The sequence below is a fragment of the Molothrus ater genome, chromosome 2, assembly GCF_012460135.2.
Source record: "Molothrus ater isolate BHLD 08-10-18 breed brown headed cowbird chromosome 2, BPBGC_Mater_1.1, whole genome shotgun sequence".
NCBI classification, from domain to species: domain Eukaryota; kingdom Metazoa; phylum Chordata; class Aves; order Passeriformes; family Icteridae; genus Molothrus; species Molothrus ater.
The window spans coordinates 19,078,411-19,103,306 of record NC_050479.2 but is presented as its reverse complement, the minus strand read 5'-3'; the positions used below and the strand labels follow the sequence as shown (position 1 = coordinate 19,103,306).

Genomic DNA, 24,896 nt, shown 5'->3' with positions numbered 1-24,896 from the left:
CAGTTAAACACATTTCCTTTTCATTGTGTAAAAAGAAAATACAAAGAGGGCAAGTGGGTGACTGGGCCAAAAACCGGTCTTTGTACGCTGAGGTATTGGCAATGTATCAAAAACCAGAACAGATTCTAGAATTATGCTGTGTTAAGTCAAAATGCTTATATTTTCCATTCTTGTCCATAAGCAGAATCCCTTATTTATATTCCCTCTACAATGATGTGATACTTAGCAAGAAGTGTCTATAATTTGTGCAAGCATCTGGACCACCAAAGAACGGGAATGACAGAAACCCAACCTATTAACCCCCAGCTCCACAACCCAAAACATTTATTACCCAGTTGTTGAGTAAAACATTTAATTTAATTTGGGAGGGTTTTTTTGTTTGTTTGTTTGTTTGGGGTTTTTTTGAGGAAGTTCCTTACTGGACTTCAGGTTCAGTTGAAAAATTTACTAATAAACAATGGAGTTTATTTAGTCATGAATTATCCTATGTACAGAACATAAATAACCGTGTGTTTCAGACCCTGCTCTTTGAAGAAAATGCGTAAGACAGGAAAACTGAGGTGGTTCTGAAGTCACCTATCCAATGCAATCTATTTATTTATATACATATAAGTTAAAACAGCTCTACCTGAAAGCTAAGACCTTTCTTTCTTAGTCAGTTTTCAGACAGCACTTTGCTTATGAGCATATTTCCAAGCAACAATCGACAAAACCAAGCTAATGGAAAATGTGTAGCGTTTACACAGAATCGGTCACGGGTTATTTAGAGACAGCTCTGCTAAGTAAAACCAGTAAGATCTCTAACCCCACATCAACCTAGCTATAGCTGTATTCGGCTTTTTTTAGGTGCCGGTGTCATCGGAACCACATATCCCGTAGGCAGCCGAGCCCCCGTGAGGATCTTCCTTTCGTGCCTCTCTCCAGGCGCGGGAGCGACGCGCGGGCAGAGCGCTGCCCGCCTGAGGAGCGGCCCGGCCGAACGCTGCTCCAGAGGCGGCTGGGGGGACACGGACCGCACCGGGCTCGCACGGGGGGAAGAGAGGAGGAGGAGGAGGAGGAGGAGGAGGAGGAGGAGGAGGCGTGGCAGCCACCCCCCCCGACCGCCACCCCGTGGCCGCGAAGGGCGGCCGGCCACACCTGTGCCCCGCGGCGCCCCCGGCTCGCCCCGCCCCGGTCCCTCCCGCTCCGGGCGGCGGGGCGGGCCCGCACCGCCGCTATTTGACCCCGCACCGCGCTGCCCGCGCTCCTCTGCCGCTCTCGCCGCAGCCCCGACCTCGCTCGCCCGCCGCGCTCGCCCCCGCCATGCCGAACATTGTGCTCTTCAGCGGCAGCTCCCACCACGACCTGTCCCAGCGGGTGGCGGACCGGCTCGGGCTGGAGCTGGGCAAGGTGGTCACCAAGAAGTTCAGCAACCAGGAGACCAGGTGCGTGCCCCGGCCCCGGCCCTCGCCGCGCCTCCCGTTCCCACGCCCCGCCGGCGTCACGGGCGCACCCCGGACACACCCCCGCGCCCGGCGGCTGAGGCGGCGGGGCCCGCCCGCTGTCATCGGGGCTGGCGGCGGGGCCCGCTCCGCTGTCACCCGCCCCGCTGTCACCCCGGGCTGGCGGCGGGTCCTGCCAGGGCGGCTGTGCCGGTGCGGGACCCGCGTACGGACGGCTCGGTGCAGGTGCAGCCGCGGGAGCCCGGCGCGGGGCCGTGTGTCCCGCCCGGCGCGGTGCGGGGTGTCCCAGCCGGCACTCGCTCCTGGTTGTGCCCCCTCCCTTCCCCCGCCTGCACAAGCACCGCACCGCCGGTGTCCCTGCTCAGGGCTTGTGCCCGGCTCGGGAGCGCTCCCGTCGGGTGCTCCTGGGCCGGAGGAGGGCTGGCACGGCCCTGGCCGGGTGAAGAGCATCCTCCCTCCTGTGCGGTGGGAATGGTGTTTGCACAGGCAGCCCGTCTGCGATGTCAGGCGCATCCTGCCGCTCGCAGATAATTAACTGTGCAGTTGATGAACTTTATCTACCGAGAGATAAAAAAAATCCTATGAACTACGGTATGCCGTGCAGTTTTTTAAGTAGTCTTCCCTACTTACCTACCTATATCTGCATACAGGCAGATATGAAAACAGGATGCTGGATTAGATTTTTAAAAGCATCTAAGTCAAATTACACTTGCAGAATTTGTTGCAACTGGTCTTTTTTTTACATTAGCAGCCAGGTATGTGTGTGGTGGACCCATTACAGCTCCTGTAGGGCTCCACTCCCTAGTCCAAGACAGATGGTCATGCGTGAGAGTGATACAGGTTGTTGTGATGGCCTTGGCTTACTCCTCAAAGTGCAGTCATTCCAGATTCCTAGCCAGCCAAACACCAAAAGTAACTGGTAACAGTGCAAAAAATCCTGTGTGAAACCATGAGGACAGCTTGCTCACCTGGAGTCTGGGAATGTGTTTGCTAGGGCTTTTTCTATCAATATTGCCTCTCTTTGCTAGTGTGTTATCTTAGCTTTCTGATCCACCTATTTAATTTGCTCAGTTTTAATGAAGAATTTTAAATTGAGGTGACAGTGTATGTTCACCCCATGAGCTGGTAAGACTGCAACTGCTCCTCTGTATAGGTATGTGAGTCTAGGCTGCCAGCTGATTCTGAAACACAAGTTCCTGATGTAAATAGCTGGCTAGTCTCTGAGGTTCTTGTGTGTTTATTTTCATCTGTTCTTGTTCTGAATCTCCTGAAAAAGCATGTTTTCATTGCTTCCTTTGAAAGATTATCATGATGTGTTCTAAAATTGCTCTCACAAAGCTTGTCCTTTTCTGTCTACATTTTTGCATTCTCAGTGCAGTTGCTCTTGTTCTAGTTATGCTCACTGGCATTACTATAAACCCTCTTCCATTGGTGTTTATGCAATCTAATGTTTGCACACTCTAACTCTTCTATTCATTCCTGATTAAATGAAAGCTTAAATCTTCTCTCAATTCTTTCCAGCCCCATACTCACTTTATTGCTCTTTGATCTCCTTTCTGCATGATAAAACTTAACTTGTGTATTTGGTTGCATGAATTCCTTGCTAACTTGTCTAATTTTTTTTAATGTTTCTTCTCCAGAGACACTTATCTTAATCTGTGCTTTAAACAGCAGAACTAAATTGATTTAGATTTCATTCAAGGTGGAAATTTATCTCAATTTGCATATTTATTTTATAAGAGAATTAAATTCTGGGCTTCAGGATACACCTATTTTTCCAGGTATGGAATATTCTCTCTACCATTAAAAAGGCAGTGGCGACTGCAGTATCTCAGTGGTTTGGCTAATCTGGTAGCGCCAGTTCATGTTTTTAGGCAAGTAGTGATGTACATATATGCAGAATGTATTTATTAGAAACATTATTTCTAGTTGTTTCTGTTGCAACATGGCAATGCTGACATTATCTTTTTTTATTTATTTTATTCCCTCAATTAAAATGGCTTAATATTTTAAACCTTTAAGTGTTTGGATTTTATTTGTTTTTCTGTTTTGTTTTACAACTTCTTTTGAGTCTAATCTGAATTTCCTGTTTCCCCTTCAAGTAAAGTTGTGTCCACTACATATTATTTCAAGTAATTTTTTCAATATTCTTAGCAACTTACTTCAGGATGTTGACTTTCCAGTTTTCTAGACTAATGTTCTCAATAAAAAAATCCCCAGCAATAATAGTAAGAGCATTCCTCAACAATGTATTTGAAATTAAACTACAGGTAAAGTTGATACTTATGCAGAGGGGTTCCTTGCTGAGGGATCTGGATTTTCAGTCTTTCCATACTGTTAAACTGTGTGTGTATATAAGCAAAAAATGACTTCTTCCTATATACAGTGACTCTGGTGCAGTACTTTTTAAAATTTTTCTTCCATTTTTAAATTTATAGACAAGTGTATTGGCATGATGAAATACACTTGCAGTATTGCAGAATACTAAAACCTGATAGTTAAAAAGCTCAAAGAACCTTAAACCTTCCAATGGCACTCCAGCAATCCCCCATGCAAACAGATAAGCCTGGGCCTGAGGGTCAAACTCTTGTTTTGTCAGATCTGTTAAGTTAGCAAGTTGCAGAGAAGATTTACCTTTTGTTCAAAACTCTGTTTTGCTACTTGCTGCATTTTCTTAAATATAAATGGTGCATAAATTGACAACTGAGTGCAGCCCCAGGCTTAAATCTGTGCAAAAGGTCCTAGCTGGAAGCCTTTCACTTTAGAGTTGTAATTAGTCTGGTTTGCAGAATAGAGTGGAGGGAAGAGTTATTAAATATTTTGCATTATATTTCAAGTGAAACAGGCTTTAGGTTTCAGTCCCAGTTCTCAGCAGCTGTAAGTGGGTTTGAGAAACTGATGCTGAGGTTAGCCAGGGATAAGACCACCACTGACAAGCACTGTGGCTAAACAGCCAGTGCCTGTATGTTTACAGCTCCAGAACATTTAAAATAGGAAAGGCTCCTCATTTTTATCTGTACAGAGACTGGTCTATCTAGCAACAATATCACAGTCATCTTCTGATTTAGGCAATCAATATTCTTTCAGGTTCTCTAGCTGGTAAATGTAAAGCCTTTGCTGAGAAAGTGGGGAAATTGCTGCCAGACTCAATCACTGCCCCATTTTTTTCTTCCTTCCCTTTAAACTGTATGGAAATGTTTTCCTTCAGCTGGCTACTAAAAAGTCAGGCAGCCCTACCAAATGCAGCACTAAAGCTCCTCACTAAGCTCTGGTTGTGGATGATAACTCTGTTGTGTGTCAGTTGAGTGCCAGCCACAGTGGCATGGAAGGAGCTTCGGTGGCACCACCTTATTTATCTGGCAAAATGATAAGGACTGCAGTGGGGGCTTAGTTTATCTTCTTCAAACCCCACAAACCAACTGTCATCAGCAGTTTTGAGGCTGAAGAAAGAAGTCCTTAAACAGGGAGGGCTGCTGTAGCCTCAGCATCATGAAACTGTTTGACTGACACGTAGCAGATGCATACAGAGATTAAACATTCTGAAGCCTTTTGCAAAATTGTCTTCAAATACACTGAGGTGGCATTTAATTAGAGTTGCTGTACAATTAAACCCCAATGAGGATATTTTTAATATACAATTAATCCCAGTGAGGATATTTTTGGTGAGTCAATTGAAAAAATATTATTAAATGTATTACTTTGTAAATAATTTTATTTTCTTTCAGGGTAGGGTATTCTTCCTTCTCTGAAGACTATTTATTTTAACTCTGCCCTTGATACACTTGTTATTCTCAAAATGGAGAAACTACTCTCAGATGGCATTCTTTTGCACACATTTTTCCTAGTGGAAGATGGTTAGTGCTGCCATCCATTCCTGTGAGATTCTTGGCTTCTTGCTGTCAGATTCACTGGCTGAAGTAAGTCTTGCAGATTTTCTTAATCCAAGAGGAAAGGAATTGAAGTCCTGCCTGGCACATGTGAATTTGAAGGCTTCCTACCCAAAGCCTTATTCAACTCCTGAAGTTGGACTGTTTCAGAAATATCAAATTAAAGTGAATCTAATTTAGCTTTTGCAGAAGGAAATATGGAATGACTACAAAGGGACATTGGCTGCTTTATGGGAAAAGCTGTGCTGTTGATATGAGAGCCATTTTTTTGTGAGTAAATGAAACTTGATTTCATGGGCTGAAATGTGATCTTGGAAGTTAGAAAAAGTAGCTGATGCTTCCCTGGAGAATCCAGGATGGGTTTGAGTTTGTATTTCACACAAAGTGGCAAAATGAAATCACTTTGTTCCATGAAGAAAGTAACTGAAAAAAAAAACAAGAGCAAACCTAGGAACTTATGTCCTAGAGATTTACAAATTGTCACCTGGCTTTAAGACTTCCTTCTTAATCCCCCATCAGCATCCTGCAGTTGTCTCAGATGAGCCTTAACTCTACTGCATCTCATGTAACCTGGCTCTTTTGGGTTCAGCTGGTGTGGAGCCATGAGCTGTATCCCCCTCCCTGAGGAGATGCTTTGGTATTTGCCGATCCCTGCCCATGGAATGAGCAAGCTCAGGTCACAAACTGGTGTTAGAACAGCTGAAGGCAGGAGGGACTAGGGACACATGGGGATGTGAAGTGTTTCTTCATACTGCCCAGATGCTGAGCAGGTGATTCCCAGCTGGGCTGGTTGTGGCCTGCCTCTCTCAGTGGGGACAGCTGTTTCCCTCTCTCCCAGCTTGCTTACACTGTCATGAGCTAGAGGAGGCTGGAGAAATAGATTTTACCAGCTTGGCTGGAGAAGGTTAAAAATTGTTTCTGGACTGCTCACTGTATGTGTTAAAGCCACAACAGTTTTGTTTGTATAGGGAATTGAAGACACAGCAAATATGGCCATTTATTGCACTGTTCATTTCTCTGAATTGGAAAAGGACCCAAATCCTTTAAAGCTTTTGGTTTGAGACTTCCACTTATTTGACCTTGCCATATGCAGTGCACTTTTAACTTTGTGTAGATGCTAAATACTTGAAATTAAAAAACAACCTCCCCTCCAAAAAAAAACCTCAAACAAAACAAGAAAAAAAAAAAAACAAACACAAACCCACAACACCACCTCCCCCAGCCCACCCCTCCAAGAAAAATAAAACAAGAAAAAGGCAAGCCAAACAAACCCCCCCCCCCAATATGTGTGGATAATGGCTGACAGTCCCAGGTGTCCTGAGGTGCAGAGTTTGAAGAGTTTTTGCACAGCCTTTGAAGAGTTTTTGCACATGTTCAGACTTGTTAGACTTCTGTTTCCAAATATTTGAGGGTAGTTTTGGGCTGCAAGTTGTTAAACCCAGAACTTGCTCAAGAAAAGGTGTTTTCCTCTTGCAGTGGCAGGCTGTATGCCAGAGTGGAGGGTAACAAGATATTTCCTATTTTCTGGTGTTTACCACACCAGTGCTCTGCATCAGAGCTGGGCAGCTGTTAATGGAGATGTAGCAGAGGGCTGTCTTGGAACTGTGGAAAAGCCTAGAGCTGAGGGGACACCATGGGTGCCAGGAGATCTGGGATCCCTGTAGCCTTAAAACCAGCTCTGGCATTTTTATTGTTTCTTTCTTGCTTTGGGCTTTGCTGGTATTCAGTTTATGATGTAACATCACATCAGATGAAATATTTGCCCAGTAAGTTGAAACTCTTGGGTTGAAAGACTTTACTCTGGGAAATGTGTTCCCAGAGGTAAGAGGTCAAACGCACCCTGCTGCTCAGTGCTTGCCATTGGCTGGGTTTCAATGAGTTGCAAACTCAGCATGTGGATTTGTTTGATCACTTTTGAGATATTGATTCATTTGCACACTGTATGAGGACTCTAGACCTTCATTTTTGGCCTCTTCTCTGGGTGTTGGAAGGGCCTGAAGTACACATCTACCTTTTTAGCATCTATTTTTTTGAGAAATCTTACTTTTTATAAGCATGGCTAGAAACTTAAACCAGCTGCAATTATTTTTAAAAATACATAGAGCCCTTTTAAGTGTATAATTTGAACATCTTAGCTATGTATTTACATTATTAACCTTTGTAGTCTGGCCCTACATACTTAATCCCCTGTTTCCCCACAGCTGCTTGGTTTTTAGTTAGAACATAGAAATTTGTAATTCCCATCACTAAGTTCAGTTGGGACTGCTCTATAAATCTAGCTCAAAAGGATCTCAGTCTGTGATTACTCCTGATTCTGATTTTTGCTTAATGGATGCTTCAGTCGTTGAAATATGTTTGTAACCTAAGTGGGTTTTATGCTGTATCCTTAATTCATGGTTGTTAGTGTGTCCAAGTTTCTACTTGTTAAATGGAGCACTCAAATCAGCCTTTGCAAGTTGAAGGCAGATACCAACACTTAAACTTGGTATTCATCATGTCCTATCTTATGTGTATCTTTCCCAGCTAGAGCCTTGTGATTCTGGATGCCAAGCATCTGGCTCAGAGTTCATTACTTTTGTTTGCTATTGATTTTGTAAATTTCCCTTTTAAACACAATTGTGTGGTGTCAGGGCTTTTAATGTGCAGGTTCTGTTGACTCTTCTTGAACAGAAATTTATTTAAACTGTTACCAAATAGGTGAATTTGATTAAATTGCATAAAACAAACAGAGCTTGTAATCTTGAGGCAAGAGCTTGTTTTTGTGTCCTTCCTCTGTGTCCTGACTATGTGAAATTGTTTAAATAACCTCATAAACAGTTAATAAGGTCATGATATAGATGGGGGAATTTAGTAGCAATGTTAGTAAGATAACTGTCACAGAGTTTGACTGCAGTTACCTTAGTATTGTCTAATAGATACTTGAAATACAACATTCAAATACCTGATTCTGTAGTTTATAGTCTTTTATTGGTTGCCTGAATTTGAAAAAAAAAGAAAGGATGGGGCAAAAAAACCCCACAAACCAAAACAAATCCTAATTGCCAATTCCCTGCCCTCCCTCCAGTTAAAAAAAACCTAAAAACAAAACAAAACAAAAAAAACCCTCCACCCAAACCCCCACCAGTGTGGTTAGTACAGGCTGTATCTGATGGAACACTTGCAATACAGTGACTGGTTATCTTTTACTCTCTGGCTTGGGGAAGGTGAAATAGGCAGCTCTGTGTGTATCTGTTGGTTGAGTCCGCACAATGCCTCTCAATCTTTGAGACAGTAGATAATGAGAGATACTGATCTGTTGTACAGTTCTGTCTTGTTGACTGGGAAATGTGACTACTCACATTTCTATGTGACAAGTAAGTCATTCTAGCCTTAAAAACATAGCTACACTTCTTTTTCAAATGCCCAAAGAGAGAAAGAAGATCCGTGTTTTGTTTTCTAAGTTGTTTACAAGTTGATGTTTATTGGTAGCCCAAGATCATAAGAAAAAAATGCAATTAGTATCAATGGAAAAATAACATACTATTAACCAGACCTATATTTATCTGAAAGTATATTCCTTGACCTTCTGAAAACTGTTATTTTTTAATGATGTGCATAGAAGTGACAGTTTTTAAAAAGAGTAAAACAACTCCAAGTGTTCTTTCAGTATAGTGAAATACTGAAAGAAATATAGTGAACACTAAGATCATATACTTTTGTCACTCAGCCAATGTTTTTCCTAGTATGTAATGTTAGACTGTTAAATTAGCTGTTCTTTTTTTTTCTTAAGTAATAAAATAATTTTTCTTTGGGCATATTCCAAAGGTGTGGTACGAGACAAGACTCATTATAAAGCAGGTCGGTGTAACTGCTGAGTCAGGGTGCAATTAGAATTTTTTAAAGCCCTCATGATAACCACAAAGCTATAATAATGATTGCAGCCACATCTGTAAGCTTGTGAGTAGATTCCTCACATGGAGCTGGGTTTGTGTTCAGGAGGGCTCCTACTTAAGCCTGGCTAGTTTTTTCTAATCATGTATCACATTTAGTATCTTGCTGAAAAAATGTTGTGTTGACCAAAACTTGTCCAGCTTCAAAAAGGGAAACAAAGAAAATATTTAAATCAAAACACAATTCTCTGAATGGCCTCATTCCATTGATCAAAAACTTAGAGAGGGAAATACAATTTTTTAGTCACACAATTGTTGTCTTTGTGGAATAATGAAAGCCTCAGAAAGGTTTCCTCATATATCTGCAGATGATGGTGTCCCTGACCACCTCTGTCCTTCCAGAGACCTGATATTTGATGATTTGCTTTCTTTGACCTTAAGGAATCCTGCTTGTAGCATTCTTAGGAAAAAAATGTAATCAGTTAAGGAGAAAAATTAATACAGGATCTTTGGATAGTTTGAGGCTGCAGAGAACTCAAATAGGGCAGCTGAGAGCATGTACTCAACTATCTTGATAGTGATAAATCAAATGTGTGTTTATCATTAAGATGTTTAAAAGCAGTAAATTCCTTTCTGCAGAAAGCTCATGAGTCTTACATAGCACCCTGAGAGCTGATAAACAAAACTTGTTGGACTATGTTTGACTAGAGCAAGCCTCAGCATTGAGGGACCCATTAGAGAAATTATTCTACCCACATCTGGGCATTTGGATGGTTTCCAATGAGAAACTTCAGCTTATTTGTGTCTTGGGTACAGATACAACCTTTTAAATAAGGGTTCAATATATTCCAGCATTTAATAACTGAGACTAACATAGTAGAGCATGGATTTGCACGGTCTGATCACTTAATTATTTAGGAAGTCTGTACATTTTGTGTACATAGTACATGGATTTAGGGAAAAACAAAAGTTTTTCTGTTATATTTATGTGTAAGTTTTCGAGTAACAGGTGTGAAAAGTTAGTATGGTTCAGCAGTAGATGTCTTTTGCTTGGATCTAGAATTGAGAAAGGATTACACATTCAACAGTTTTGTTTTATTTTTCCTGTTTAAGTTCAATTTAATTTTTGAATTCTGTGGTGTGAGCAGTGATTGATCCCAGGATTTGTCTTGAAATCTGTGGAAGAACAAAAAAACTTAGATACTCACATAAGGAACCAATGCACGCAAGCACAGTCAGAGGAAATACAACTGACACAAAATGAGAGTTGAGCTGTGGCAAGCTGTTGATTAGCACCCTTCTTAGCTTTTCTGTAAGATTTTTGTCTTTTAAAAACACTTTACTTGAACATCATGGTGTAGATTTTATAGCTGTTGGTTGGTGCTGACCTGATGAAGACCATACTGGCTTATATTTAAATTGTCAAGGAGGCTCTTATGGAAATTGCTGTAAAAATCATCCTACTCTAAATGGGAAGTTTACAGAAGACCTATGGTAGTTTGTTAAAACACAGCTGGTTTGGGTTTTTAAAAATTTTTTTAGTAATGCCTTTCCAGTACTTCAAGTGTTGAAATGATCATCTCCTGCTCTTTCAGTGTAGAGATTGGTGAAAGTGTGAGAGGGGAAGATGTGTATATTATCCAGAGTGGCTGTGGAGAAATAAATGACAACTTAATGGAACTGCTCATCATGATCAATGCTTGCAAGATTGCATCATCCTCCAGAGTGACTGCTGTAATTCCATGTTTTCCATATGCCAGGCAAGATAAGAAAGACAAGGTAGGTAAGAATTGTCATTTTGGAAGGCTTCTATTCACTTTGCTCACTTGAAGTTTTTGGAGATTAACAATTTTCATAAACATTTAAGTGATTTGAAAGATTTGATTTCCCCCCCTCCGCCCTTTTCTCTTGGTAAAATATTCAATTAGTTTATCCACAATGGATGGAGCAAGACAATAAATTAGTTTTTTTGCTTGTGCATTGATAATTGGCATGCCTTCAGTTTGCAAATATAGGTATATTCTATGTGTGTGGTCTGTTGCAGAGTACTTTGCTAGCAAACTGCATTTTATGGGATTGTTTATCCTGCTTTTTCAAAGTTTTTTTTTTGTTTTTAAATCCCTATTAATGTGGAGAGAACACCTTTTAAGCATTTTAATTGCATGGAATTAAATACTGAATTCAAAGTGCTGTAACAATTATGTTGGGTAGGTTTTTTCCTAGATGGTTAAACAGAGCAAAATGGAAGGAACTGATAAAATCCACAATACATAACAGAAATTAACAAACACATTATTTTATGCTGCCAGACAGATTTTAAAAAATTTATATCTGTAATATTTTTTTTGATTTACGAAGACAAGAAATTGTATGGAAACCCTATAAATGCTCTACTGATTTTATTGCCCTTTTCCTGAATTTGGTGTCATAACTGATGAATATATCAGTTCAGCCCAGTTGGTAACACAATAACAAACCCTCTGTGGGAAGTGAGACTGATTTTAAAAAAGAGAAAACTGGACTTTATCTCTACTAATGTACAAAAAAAGACCCTTTGAGAGGTTATATGAATGGTACTTTTACCTAAGCTCACTTGAAAAGAAGTAATAAGAAATGTGAATTTGGCTTTAAAGATTGGATTGCAATGGTTGTGTTTTTGGAAAATTGTCCCTCTCCTTTACTTCTTGTAAATGGACTGCCCCCTCTCTTCCACTTTGGGCATCAAACCATTCTGCAAACCTGCTGATTTTTATATTCTTTTAGATTAAAAAACTGACAGGACTGAAGTAATGGAGAAGCTAAAAATAATAGCAGTTATTACAAAATATGTAATAGTCAGCCTGTGATATCTAAGAACAAAACTAAAAAAAACTATTTTCTAGTATATTAGTTCTTTAGGTGCAGGCTCTGTAGTACCATACTACTACAATGAAAGTCTACTGGCTATACTTCCAAAAATGGAATTCAGGGATGAAAATGTAAGAACCTATTCTATGCCTACATCTCTTGGTGCTTCATTTTTGCTGTGTTTTGTAGTGGATGATGCTTTCCCTTGATCAGAAGGGCTGAAATACTTTATATCAAAAGACCTTGAAAGGGTATCAATGAGCATTTTGGTGCTAAGAAGGGAAAGCATCTCACAATGTTTTAATTTCCCACTTCATATTGGGAAGTTCTGCTGTACCATCCTCTAAGTTCTTGGTGTGGGAAAAGTATGAGTATATTCCAAAATTTCCATGCATCTAAATTGTCGTGTCAAGGGGATCCAAATTTCATGTGGCAGACTTCCAGAGACATTTTAACTCCCCAGTGTGGTGGCACAGTGCACACCATCCAGGAGCATTTTGTATTTCAGAAATGCATTGGAAAGTGATTTTGATTAATAGAGATTTTGAGATATTTTTTCCAGACTGTTCTCTGTGTGTCACTGAGTTCCACAATTGTAGGCATATATTTTTTGTTGTTGTTGTTTGTGGGGGCTTTTTCCCCCCTCTGTTTTGCAATTGAGAAAATGTTTGCCATCTTTGGAAATTAACCTTGGTAGTTGACCTCTGTGTTGCAAAATGAGCTATAATGCAGCTGTCAACATTGGGCAGCTTATTGACAGGGACATCTTCCCTCCTGCTTGCATCAGATCACTTGGTCTTTGACCCATCATGAGTGCACAAGCTTTGTGTGCTGCCTGAAGTGTCAGTAAAGTGCCAGCCATTTTCTTCCTATGATCACACACAGATTTTCTTCTATGGTGGAAGACGTTGCTGTAGTTTGCTTGACTTTGAATTGAAGCAGTATAATCTTCAGTACATGGATGTTGTTTTCTAGTTTGAATTTAAGTTAGTGGCTTTAATTCATTATGAACTAAATAGACTGAGTCCTTGCTGCTTAAAATAAGCATGTATTTGTCATACCTCTGGTGCAGTTATGATTTCTGAGAACAATGAAAGTGCTCTTCATTTATTCATGTAAGGAAAGGGCCTTGTAGCAAAAATCTTAGTCTGAGCAATTTAATCTACTCTGAAAATTTTAGCACTAAACCTGAACTATCTTTAAATGAGAAACAGATAAAAAAAAACAAAAACAAAGGCTTACTGAGAATGATAAAAAAGTCAGTAAATTAATTTAGATTCAGTCAAGTGCTGCCCTAAACTAGAATATTTCTGATGCACAAGCTAGGTAAACTTAAAAATAGCTCAGATGTTTCTGTGCTTTGACTATAACTGCATTTATGCATCCTCTAATTATGCCAACCTTCCAAGCTGTGGGCAGGAAACATTTATGTAGGATGCTGTAGAGATGCCTTTGAGATAAGTTAGAAGTAGTGACAGATGAGTTTGGTGTTCTACAGCTCACGTAACTTTGTTTTTTTGATTTGTAGAAGGGGTCCGTGGAGCGTTGGGTAGGTATAATTTATTTATTTTTTTTTAATCTAACACTACGCATTTCCATTAATATGGCCTTAAAGGGTGAAACTTACTGGGTTACATTATGTATAACTAGGAACATTTTCAGTTTCACTTCTTGATTTCAGTTGTGTTTCACCTAGGCCATGACAGTAATCCTGTGGAATAATTGATACAAGAAAACCCCTAGATTTAGTTTAAAAATTATTTGGATATTCAAGATAATGGCTGTCAATTTCTGAGGCTTCAAAGCAAATCTCTAATTTTTGAGATTATAAATTTGGGTAATGCATTAGTGAACATTCAGTATCCATACACTTCACAACTGGCTTTCTTGGAAGTGAAAGTTCCAGTTATAAATCTTTGGGCTTTCTTTGATTTCCTTTCTTTTTTTTTGTTTTTTTTTTTTTTTCTGTTCAGTGTGCATGTGATGAATATTGAGCAAGACAATGTACTAAGATGCTTAAAGGCAACAGAGCTTTGATCTTAATGGACAACTTTTACTTTCAGCTATGTGTCCTTTGCACAGTTACTCTTGTGGTGTTGTTTATATTAGCTTTGTGGATTCCTCCTGCCACTGGTAATTCAAGTGATTTTTTTAACAATTTCATTTCTGTAAATAATCTAATGCTGCATTTCACTCTAATAATTCTGAAAATAATCTAAAATTACATCAAAGAATTGAACAATGAATACTGTGAATCTGGGTTTTCACCTCTCTCATCAGAAGGGAACCTTACAAACTATGTTATAAGGAAAATCATGAGTTCTCATTCACCTTTATCATCCAAGTTTCTGAATAATGAGGTCAGGTTGAATGAGGTTCCCATGAAGGGACGTGTCTAGCCTGGAAAGATAGGATAGTACAAGCAGGAGAGCAAACCTCTCATTTCAGATTTACCTGTTAGTCCAGCTTTAAACTAGAGTTTTGGAAAGAGCTGGTAAGAGAACACTGCAACAGAATGAAAAGAGTAGATAGTATTGTTAGATGTTGACAGAGATTTGAGAGTATTTTGAAGTCCAGCTTAAAAATGTCAGGTGCTAAAATGAGCTGAAGTGATGAAGTGATCAGGAATTCAAATGGCATGAACAAAAATCTGCTACTAATAATAGAAATATCCAGAAAGCTTTGGACAACTTACAGAACTGAATGAACTTACTTAAATGAAGAGCAGTGTTGTTCTCAGTAAGTGAAAAATCAACTGTGCTGAAGCAGTAATGATGATGAACTCAGTTCTGAAAGTGATATGCATCTGAATTGCAGAGATCTAGAGAAGTGCTGGCTGTTGCATCTGCTTTCTGTGTGTCTTACCCTGACAAAATGGTGGTGATGTTCTGTGAAACACAGCACCCAAAAGGGATGGTTTCCAAAATGAAGAATTTCAGTAATTATGGTGATAAACTTGATCTGGCCATAAAACAAGACTGCAGTATCTCAGTTTCTATTCTGGAAGTGTTGTCAATCTGCAGGTTAAAACAGAGAAATGCCCAGTGTCCACCTAAACTAGGAACAGTTTTGATGAAAATATTGGCTTCCTGATAGGACACAGATGGAAAAGCATCCAGGCTAAATTGTCAGTGATTCAGCTCATTGTCACTTATGCCCTTGAGCATCAATGGAAGGAAAGCAGAGGTACTCTGTAATTGTGGGCTGGAAGGAGAGGAAGTTCCTGGGAGGTGAAATGAGGCTGTTTGATAAAGAGATGTAGCAGGAGAGAATACTGTGCCAGCAGAAAGCAGTCTGATATTGAGATGGGAGCTCTGACTTGCAGTTCTGCCTTCATGCTAATGTTATTGCCAGCTATTAGCCTTATTTAAAGATTAGCAAAAGAAAGCAGGAGGTTTTGTTTAGTGCAGAGAAAACTGCCTAGGGAAACACAGGTTTTTACAGAGTTTAAAAAAATGAAAAAACTTTGGAGTAGCTAAAAAAAAGTGAGGTAACTTCCAGTCAGAGTTTCCTTTTTTTTTTGCTTGTTCGTTGTTCTGCATCCTTGATGCTTTTAAAATCTCTTGACATTGGCATTAACTTTGCTAATAAGATTTTTATTCTTCTTTCATTCTTTCTACTTAGGATTTCTTCATCCTCCCCTGTGCCTTTTGGGAGTTCTAGACTCCTAATTGCATCCAGGAATTAAACATAAATTAAAAAAAAAAAGTCAGGGTTAAAGACCCCTGCCAACAAGGATCTGCTACAAGCTTTACTGTGTTATGAAGAAATGCTTGATACTAATATTGTTTTAAAGCAGTGTTCTCAAAAGTTGGGTCCATTTTGCCTTCCATCTTCGGATTTTGCAAGGTTTCTTAGAACAAGATAGAATTGAGTATTTCTGTGGAGTAGAGAAGTGAAGTTAGCTGAAACTTTTAAGTAGAAGAATTGGAAAACTATATCCCAAGTTTTATCTCTTTAATACAAAGCATTATTAGGCAGACTGTGCAAGCTGATTTAGATCTTCCTAAATGCTTTACTGAGTTTCAAAACCCTAGTAACAAGATTGACAGGCTGGTTTGACTAAAATTCTGAAGCTTTCCATATCTAGATTCCAAATATTGTAAAGGAAAAAAGCAAGAAAAATAGCTAATCTTCTGATTCCTTGCATCTAGTCAAAATATTTTTTAAATGTAAATGTTTGTGCTTTATTTCTCAGAGCCGTGCACCAATCTCTGCGAAACTTGTTGCCAACATGCTGTCAGTGGCAGGGGCTGACCACATCATCACCATGGACTTGCATGCTTCTCAGATCCAGGTTGGTTCTTACCTGCTGTCCTAGAAGCTCTACTGAATTAATGTGACAAGCTGATAGTAATTCTCTGTGGCTTTGGTCATTATTTTGAAAGGCTATGTACAGAACTGTGAGGGTTCAGAGAAAGTCTTGCTACTTGTGTCTAATGAAACTCCATTTTAGAAAGAGACCAGTCTCAATTTTATGGGGTGATTTTGCAGTTACTTCAAATAGTTGTGCATTGGAGCTTTGGTAGAATTTGCCAAGTCTAATGTAAGAGCTTCCAGAATATAAAATATACTGGCTTGGGGCAAATTCTCTTAATCTTAGCCTTGTCACAGATTATAGTGTTGCCCTAGGTAGAGTTTTGTTGTTACAGCCAAGGGTGTAATATTTTCTTAAAAGAAGTGGAGAATGGAGCCTGGCAACCCTTATCTGGCTTACTGATGAATCCAACAAATCACAAAACCTTTGCCTCAGACACAGAGCAGACATAATTTGTCATTCTCATGTGTACCTTGTTTTAAGAGAACTTCTTTTTTACAGAAAACACCAAATCTTTCCATTCTGGCGCTCCATTTAATCAGAATTTCTTATTATGCTAGATGGCTGTCACATAAATAAAAAGGTCTAAACCAGATTTCTTGTTTTTACAACCTGTACCTAGATTCCATTTTGGTTTGAGTCCTCCCCATGTTGAAATACTGCTGTTACTGTCAGGCAGTTGAAATTTATGGAAGTTGAGTATTATTCACTGGATGTTTTGAGAGCTTTTCACTAGCATGAATTTACTTGAGTGCCTGAAGGTGATCATCTTTCCTGATTTTTATATCAATTGAGAACACCTGTTTCCTTTTTCACTCCTCTTGGGTGATATTTTTCAAGACCTTAATGTTTATTTGACTTCAGCAGCATTTGACAGTAGTATCAAAAGCAGAATTGGATCAGTGTAAAATACTAATGAAGTTCTGCCATTCATGATAGGCAAAGGCTTGATTCTTTCCCTTTGTCTTTGTTCCAGGTGAGATACAAACACATATTCATTAAACTCTTTCTCTTTTGGACTAGGGTTTCTTTGACATTCCAGTAGATAACCTGTATGCAGAACCTGCAGTCCTGCAGTGGATTAAAGAGAACATTCCTGAGTGGAGAAACTGTATCATAGTCTCACCTGATGCAGGTGGTGCAAAAAGGTACTATACAAGCCTAAACCAATTAGTTTTACATATAGTTAGTGATTAATGATCTTGTTTGTCTAGTCTTCTATATTCCTCTATGAATTATGCAAGATAAAGGGTACATCACTGATGAATCCAACTGCATAGAAACAGAACCAACTACTTCTTCCAATGCTGTTCATGCTTGAAAGCATTCAGGAGCTTTCTATACTCTAAAGAAGATATTTTTCTCTCTCCCTGGATATGGCCTCATTACCTGAATCCCTCCACCAGAGGGAAGAGATTTTCCCTGCTGCTTGCTTCTTTAGCCAAGTTGCTGCACCTCTTCCTGCTTCGCTCTGGAATTGCCTAAGCTTCCCTTCTCTGTCAAGGCATATGGCCTATTCCCACTCTACCTGCTGGCATTTAGGTAAGAGCTTGCTTGACTCATTTCTTTTTTCTTTACATTATTGCATTCCAGATGTAAACCTGCTGACCCCCAGTTTTGCACTATAAATACTAGAAAAAGGGAATGAAAGTTTGAGCGGCAAAGGGTAAAAATAGAAAACTTAGTTCATTGGAGGCTTTCTTCATTCACAGCATGTGTTACTCATTTAGCAGACTCTGTTTTATTTGGTATTGATTGAGCATAAACCAATGCTAAAGCTCAGAAGCAGGCTGGCTGGTGAGGTCATAAAGCATGCTATTGAGGCAAAATGCTTATTCTCAGGTTTTATTGCTCATGCTGCTGCTGCAGAGGGAACAAAGACAAATGAAGTAAGACTCCTGTAAGCCCATAGCAATTTAAATGTCTGAAATGTAGTATGGGGAAAAGTGTGAAAAACTGTCATAATTTGATTTTAATTGAAGTCCTTGAGTCTTCAATTAAGTTGTGAGCATTCATCTTGTCATGATTTGGAACTCCTAGTTGGTTTTTGTTTTTTAGATTAATCAAATTAAGGATGTGAAGAACATAGAAAGAATTCTAAAAGATCACTTAGTTAAATTTCTTTGTTCCTATCAGGATACAGTTATTTTTGCATTTGGTTTTATGTTGGTTTTGTTTTTAATGCAAAATACAATCTTTGCTTAGAATTCAAGTCAGAAGACAGCATTTTTCCCCTACCAAATATTTTTGCATTATCAAATTAATGATAGAAGTTTATTTTTCGAAGATCACTCTCACTGTATTTAGTATTGATAGTAAAAAAAACAAATTGGAAAAAGGCAATCAGAAGTCTGTAACAAGTGAAGTTCATTATTAGATGTTTGTTTGGCCACCAGAGGTCACCCTGAAGAGTTTTAAAAGATCTTTGTCAAGCAGAGGTATGCTAGGGGAATTATTAATGAAGTAAGCTACTTGATTACTAGTCAAGTACTGTGAAAAGAATTATTAATCACTATTAACTTGTTTGGGTTTTTTTCCCCTTTGGCTTGGTTTCAAACACTGCAATGGTATTTTCCAGTTAGAGTGTTAAAGTGCACATTCCCGTAGGCTTAGCATTTACTTCCCCCTACTTTAAATTACCTAGTGTGACTGGTATTGCAGCAGCTTAATCAAAGCTTGTGAATAGCTGAAATGTTTTCAAAGCCAGGCACTTAATGACAGAAAACCAGAGTCAACTCAATTAAAAAACTGATTTTTGGCGTATAGCTTAAGACACTCTGGTTCATAATTAGCAATGAATTAAGATTGCTCCTACCTGTCTCATTCCTTGCAAAAGTTTTTGCTGTGGTAATTTGAAAGCCAGGAGACAAAAACTGTGTTTTGTGACAAAAACATTTGTATGACTGTTTTTTCTTTTAAAATGGTTCTCTAAACATGGTGTATTTCTTCCTGTAACTTAGGGTTACTTCAATTGCTGACAGACTGAATGTGGAATTTGCTCTCATTCATAAGGAAAGAAAGAAGGCAAATGAAGTAGACAGAATGGTCTTGGTCGGTGATGTGAAAGACAGAGTGGCAATTCTTGTTGATGATATGGCTGACACATGTGGCACAATATGTCATGCAGCAGACAAGTAAGTGTTATTATGATCTGTCTCACTGCAGTGTTCTCACTCACGGCACAGCTGATGGATACAGTTGTCCTCAAAGCCTATAACCCAACCTGACCTCTCTAGTATGAAGTCATTCTGACCCTTGAATTGATAGGGTCACAGTTCTGTGGTTCAGCAGTGTCCTTCTTTAGAACATGAAATTGAGAAAATATTTACAGAAATATATGATCTGTACCTAGGAAGAGCACAGAATAAATAAAATGTCATAACTTGAGAAGGGCTTGGGCCTTTCAAGTGCACTTTACAGTTCCAAGGCAGGAACCAACAGCTCAAAAATCATTCCCTCCTTCAACCTCATCATGGAGCCTTTCCACTCTTCTTAGGCAATCTTTAACAAAGCTTTACTGGATTTTACACTGCAAAGTATTTTCACCATAGTGTCCAATGCAAATGTAATATTACTTTTCACTGTACATCTGTACAAGCATAAAACTACTTTCATATGGGGAGGTGAGCATAAGTTTTCCTGTCTTCTGTCTGAAAGTTGGTTGAAGAGTTCTCATTTCCCTCTTGACTTGAGTAACTTGAGTTTGTTCAGTCTTTCCACAAGGTTTGTAGACTTCTGCTCAATTGTGACACCCTCTGGATTCCTTCCAGCTGTTCTGCTTCTTGAAGAGGAGCTTGTGAATGTAGACTCACTATCCTAACTAAGGCTCTAGCAGTGGTACTAAGGCTCTAGCTGAGTAGAAAGGATTATTTATGGTTTTCCAGGTGCCTTTATGCTGGTACTTTTCAGGTTAGTAGTAAGGCTGGCTTGTGTTAATCTCGTTCTCAAGCAGCACCCCAGGTCCTTTTCCACCAGACAGCTTTTCAGCCTCTCTTCCCTGAGCCTGTTGCACTTCATGGGGTTGTTGTGACCAAAGTGCAGACCTAGGACTTGGCCTTATTGAACCTCATACAAATGGCCTCAGCCCATTGATCCAGCTTGTCCAGATCCCTCTGCAGAGCCTTCCTGCCCTCAGGCAGATCAATGCTCCCACCCAACTTGGTGTTACCCGCAAACCTTACTGAGGGTGTCCCCACTCTGCTTGTGCAGACCCCTGATGATGTCAAATGGGTTTGGCCCTAGGGGAACCCCACAAGTGACTGGCTGCCAGCTGGAAATAACTCAATTCACTACCACTTTCTGGCCCAGCCATCCAACCAGTTTTTTACCCAGTGAAAAGTATACCTGTCCAAGCTACGAGATACAGATTTCTACAGGGGAATGCTGTGGGAAATGGTATGAAAGCAAAAAGTGATTTAGACATTGTTCTTGGTGGTTTGACGTAAAGTTAATCTCACAAGTTTACAGTCTTTAGTTGCAGACTTGCTATTTGTACCTACATAAAGGATGTCAAAAACTCACATATAGTCTTGTGTTTCTTTAATTTTTCATGGAAATTTGATGAAATTTTGCAGAAATGTTGTGTAGTTGTTTGCTATCTGCATTCTAATCTGCATTATACCTCAAAGTATTCTTTTAGGCTGTGCCCTTTGCAGATCAAAATCACAAATTGCCTAGCCAACATCTTTTTAATACTCTTGTGCATAGAGGAAGTTAGTTCCTGTCAAAAACCTTTATTTCTTTCCTGTTTTGAAAGAAGTACTCCTTTTCCTACAGTACATTTCTAGAGACAAAATTCTAAAACTGTCAATCACCTTCAATGTATCTGCAATGTTCACTAAGAAAGATGCTTTTGCTTCAGTGATTCTGCCTTGTGTTGTGTTCTTGGCATGAACTAGTTCTTTTCATTAATGTCAAATTAAGGTGGTATGTATTTTGTGTATAATAAGACCCATGCACCAAAATACTCCCTAAACTCCTTTTGCCTCAGCAACCTAGATGCATATCAAGCAGATGAACTAAGGAACATATTTTCAGATACAACAAATCAACTTGCTTAAGTACAAACTCAAGTACACACACTTGGTACACGCTCACCCTGTTGTAATGGATATACCTTCTAGGCTGCAGGTACTAAATGTAGTGCTGAAAATGACCAGAAAATTTGAATTCTGTTAAATCATTCAAAATGAGAAGATGTTTCTGTGGTTTTGTCTTTTTTTTTCCTCTCTTATGCTTCCTCCTGTGCCTTTGTGATGATCTGATAAAATTCCTCAGGGCCTCTGTTTCTAAGGCTAGAGAAGCAGTAGGACATAGATGAGCATCTGGAGGCATTGAGGCCATTAGAAACTAAATTAGGATATTTTAAGTCATTCACAAGAGGTGTTCTAGTTCTTTGATTTATACGTTTTTCCTCCTCATGTATCACTTCACTGAGTGCTTGGATCAGCAGCATGTCTTCCCACAACCTTGCAGTAAGCTACGGTTTTAATCATTAACATTTCTTCTTCCTCGGAAACTCCTTCCAAGCAGAACTGTTTGAATTGCAAATGAAAATAAAGGTGGACAATAATGGAGGCACAATGGAGTTGTGAATACTACCATCCAACCTATTTAATTTTTTTGCCTGGTTAAGGTAGAAAGCTTGTACTGGATTTCATTTTTATGTTGTGCTGGTATGGTCAAAAGTGCAGCATTGTAGATTAGTAACACTGCTGCAAATAAGAACTTTTAAATTAAATTTATAATTTTTGTTGGGGATTTTTCTGAGACAATTCAAACTTCTTCAGGTTATATTATACAAATATCAGAATTATTTTTTAGATATTTATATATAGGACTTCGTAAGTGAAATGCATTTTAGAGATTTTAGATATTTAGAGATATCTGTCTTCATCTATAACCATATATGTACACATGCATCACAGCATGCTATTGTTGTGTGTTCTACAGGTTAATGTCTGCTGGAGCTACCAAAGTTTATGCCATTCTGACTCATGGCATCTTTTCTGGTCCTGCCCTCTCTCGGATTAATAATGCATCGTTTGAGGCTGTTGTGGTAACCAACACAATCCCCCAAGAGGAGAAAATGAAACATTGCCCAAAAATACAGGTACAGTGGTGTTATGTCATTTCTTTAGACACAGTATTTGTATTTTACTGCTCACTGGTGCTAGAATTTGTGCCTTGAGAAACATTTTGCCAAAACATGCTAAAGAACTGTTTTAAGGGAATTCAGATAATATAATAGGGCACTTCAAAATATTTGGTATTTGCCACACCTTGAGTATGCTTGATTGTTGAAAGAGTGACAAATGTAAAATTGAATGGGTTTTTCTTCTTTTTTTTAATCAATATTATTCATACAATATTTGCATGTAGGACTTCAGTCATTCTGTTGAGGAGGCCACAGAAATCTTAGGTGACATTATTTTTCCTTGAAAAACACAAATGGAATTGTTCTAAAAAGTCACGTGTCCCTTTTGGAGGTTTTCCTTAGTATAGAGTGGAGCAAAGCATAAAGGATTGAGGTTTTAAATGCATTACTGGATTTTTTAAAGGCTTAACATTTGGTATTTATTGAAACAGGGCAAGCACTTCAAAAGGTGTACTTCCTTTAAATTGTATTTATGTCAAGCAGACACTGCCATCTGATGGCAAGAATAGTGGGGCTTTTTGACAACATGCCCTTTGTCAGAAGTACTCAACAATATGAGTGTTCAGTGATCATAGTCAATTCATTCTTACTCAATTTTTGAGTTCTTATTTGGTATTATTGCAGTTATTATGTATATATTCAATACCTAAGCTTTAATGTTTTATTACTTTCTAGAAATAAAAGCTACAAAGGTAGATGGACAGTTTGTTTATATGGCTCTAAACTGCACAGTTTATTGCTCTTGGCATGCCATCAAATTTTTCTTCTCAATTTTTCTTTCAGTTTATTGACATTTCCATGATCCTGGCAGAGGCAATTCGAAGAACACACAATGGTGAATCAGTGTCTTACCTGTTCAGTCACGTCCCCTTGTAACTGCAGGGGATTCCACTGCATCTTTGCAAAGGTCTCTTAAGCTAGCACTGTTTTTAACTATGCACATCAACCATGAGAAATTATTATCTTTGTACAATTCGAGAGCTTGTATGTTTAATTATCATATTTGTCTTGTAATTACCGTTTGTTCTTTGTAAATGGGCAATAAATCTCCATCTTGCAGAAAACTTAAGAATTCTCTTGAGAGTCTGGAAGTCTTGTGTGTTGTGCAAGTTCTTCTATGTGCCTGTTCTCACATTTGGCTAACTGCTGTGTCAGATCCATTTTTCTATACAGATCTACAAACTGTTCACAGAACTTAACAGGATGTCCATGTGTAAGATCATTCTCTGTGTTAAGCTAAATGCTACAGACCTTTCTTGTATCTATTAATCTGTTGGACAAACAGCTGGAGTTTTTTGTTTATGTTTAAGTACCATGAAAAGTATTTTGTAAGCCCTAATATGTAAAGGTCATGTTAATTTTGAGGAACTGTTAACATACAAATAGTATCACCTGTTTGATGCACCTAATGTTCACCTTTTTCCCCACAAGATATTTGGGGCTGCTGTTTTCTTTTGTAAAGCTCTCATCACATTAAATTGTTTGCTTAACATCTATTCTGTAAAGTTGCTGTCTTGTAAGATTGATGTTTCAGTATTATTAATATCACTTGTCTAAACAATGACCAAACTTTGATCATGAGCAGTTTGGTGTAAATTGCATTTTTTCCTCTGTCATTTTAGACATTCCCTGATTGTGATGATAGGAATAATTTTATACAAGCTTTCCTGTTAATATTATAAAGATTTATTGTGCCAAGTCCAAACAGAAAATTAAATGCACTTAGACTGGTCTGTACCATGGTTGAAAAGTATCTGAAAATACAGGGGTTTTCAGCTTCCAAAGTCAATGGATCTTCTCCAAATTCCTGTTACAAAATACCACAATACTTCACGGTGCAGTGAGTGAACTAGGCTACAGTAACAAATCATGAAAGCTTTAACATTAGAGAATTAAAATCGTTATGAAAACAATTTTTCCTGTTGTATTATGGGACAGCTTATGGTTAAACATGGGTAATGCAGTCAGTAATGGATTAGGGCAAGGGGTTGGGACTCAAAATTGTAATTTTGTAATTAGGTCTTTGAGTCCTATTATGAACTGTTCTCAGTCTTTCTGTTAGAAGAGTAATGTGTATTAAGATACTATCCCTGTACCTAGATCACAGGAACTCAAATTACCACAAAATTTTACAAAAATTACCACATTGCATTGCAGAAGTTGAAGGATTTAGCTTATATTTGTACATAAACTTTATATCGACTTGTTCCACTGCCCTAGTGCAAGTACACATTTTTGGCTCTCTTGGTAAGGGTATCTATCCAGCTTTGCTGGAAGCTCTTGTCATAGACTCCAGGGGTTTTAAATGTCAAATGCTCTGAGTCTGGTGCTGAGATATGGGACTGTGGGGAGTGAAACCTCAATGTCTTTCTTGTA

At 38.9% G+C, this 24,896-nt stretch overlaps 1 protein-coding gene across 3 annotated transcripts; it reads left to right on the top strand.

The window, feature by feature from the left end:
* The first annotated feature begins 1,247 nt into the window (after nt 1-1,247).
* Nucleotides 1,248-23,584, top strand: PRPS2 (phosphoribosyl pyrophosphate synthetase 2). Of its 3 annotated transcripts, XM_036382825.1 has the most exons (8): nt 1,248-1,424; nt 10,794-10,977; nt 13,574-13,594; nt 16,244-16,342; nt 17,387-17,511; nt 19,324-19,497; nt 22,316-22,475; nt 23,304-23,584. In XM_036382825.1, the coding sequence occupies exons 1-8, from the start codon at nt 1,303-1,305 to the stop codon at nt 23,394-23,396; spliced, it is 978 nt and encodes a 325-aa protein (XP_036238718.1). In that variant the 5' UTR covers nt 1,248-1,302; the 3' UTR covers nt 23,397-23,584. The 3 variants fall into 3 exon arrangements, with proteins under 3 accessions (XP_036238718.1, XP_036238726.1, XP_036238734.1); XM_036382833.1 differs by lacking the exon at nt 13,574-13,594; XM_036382841.2 differs by lacking the exons at nt 1,248-1,424; nt 10,794-10,977; nt 13,574-13,594; nt 16,244-16,342; nt 17,387-17,511 and adding an exon at nt 17,728-17,905.
* Nucleotides 23,585-24,896: the final 1,312 nt, after the last annotated feature.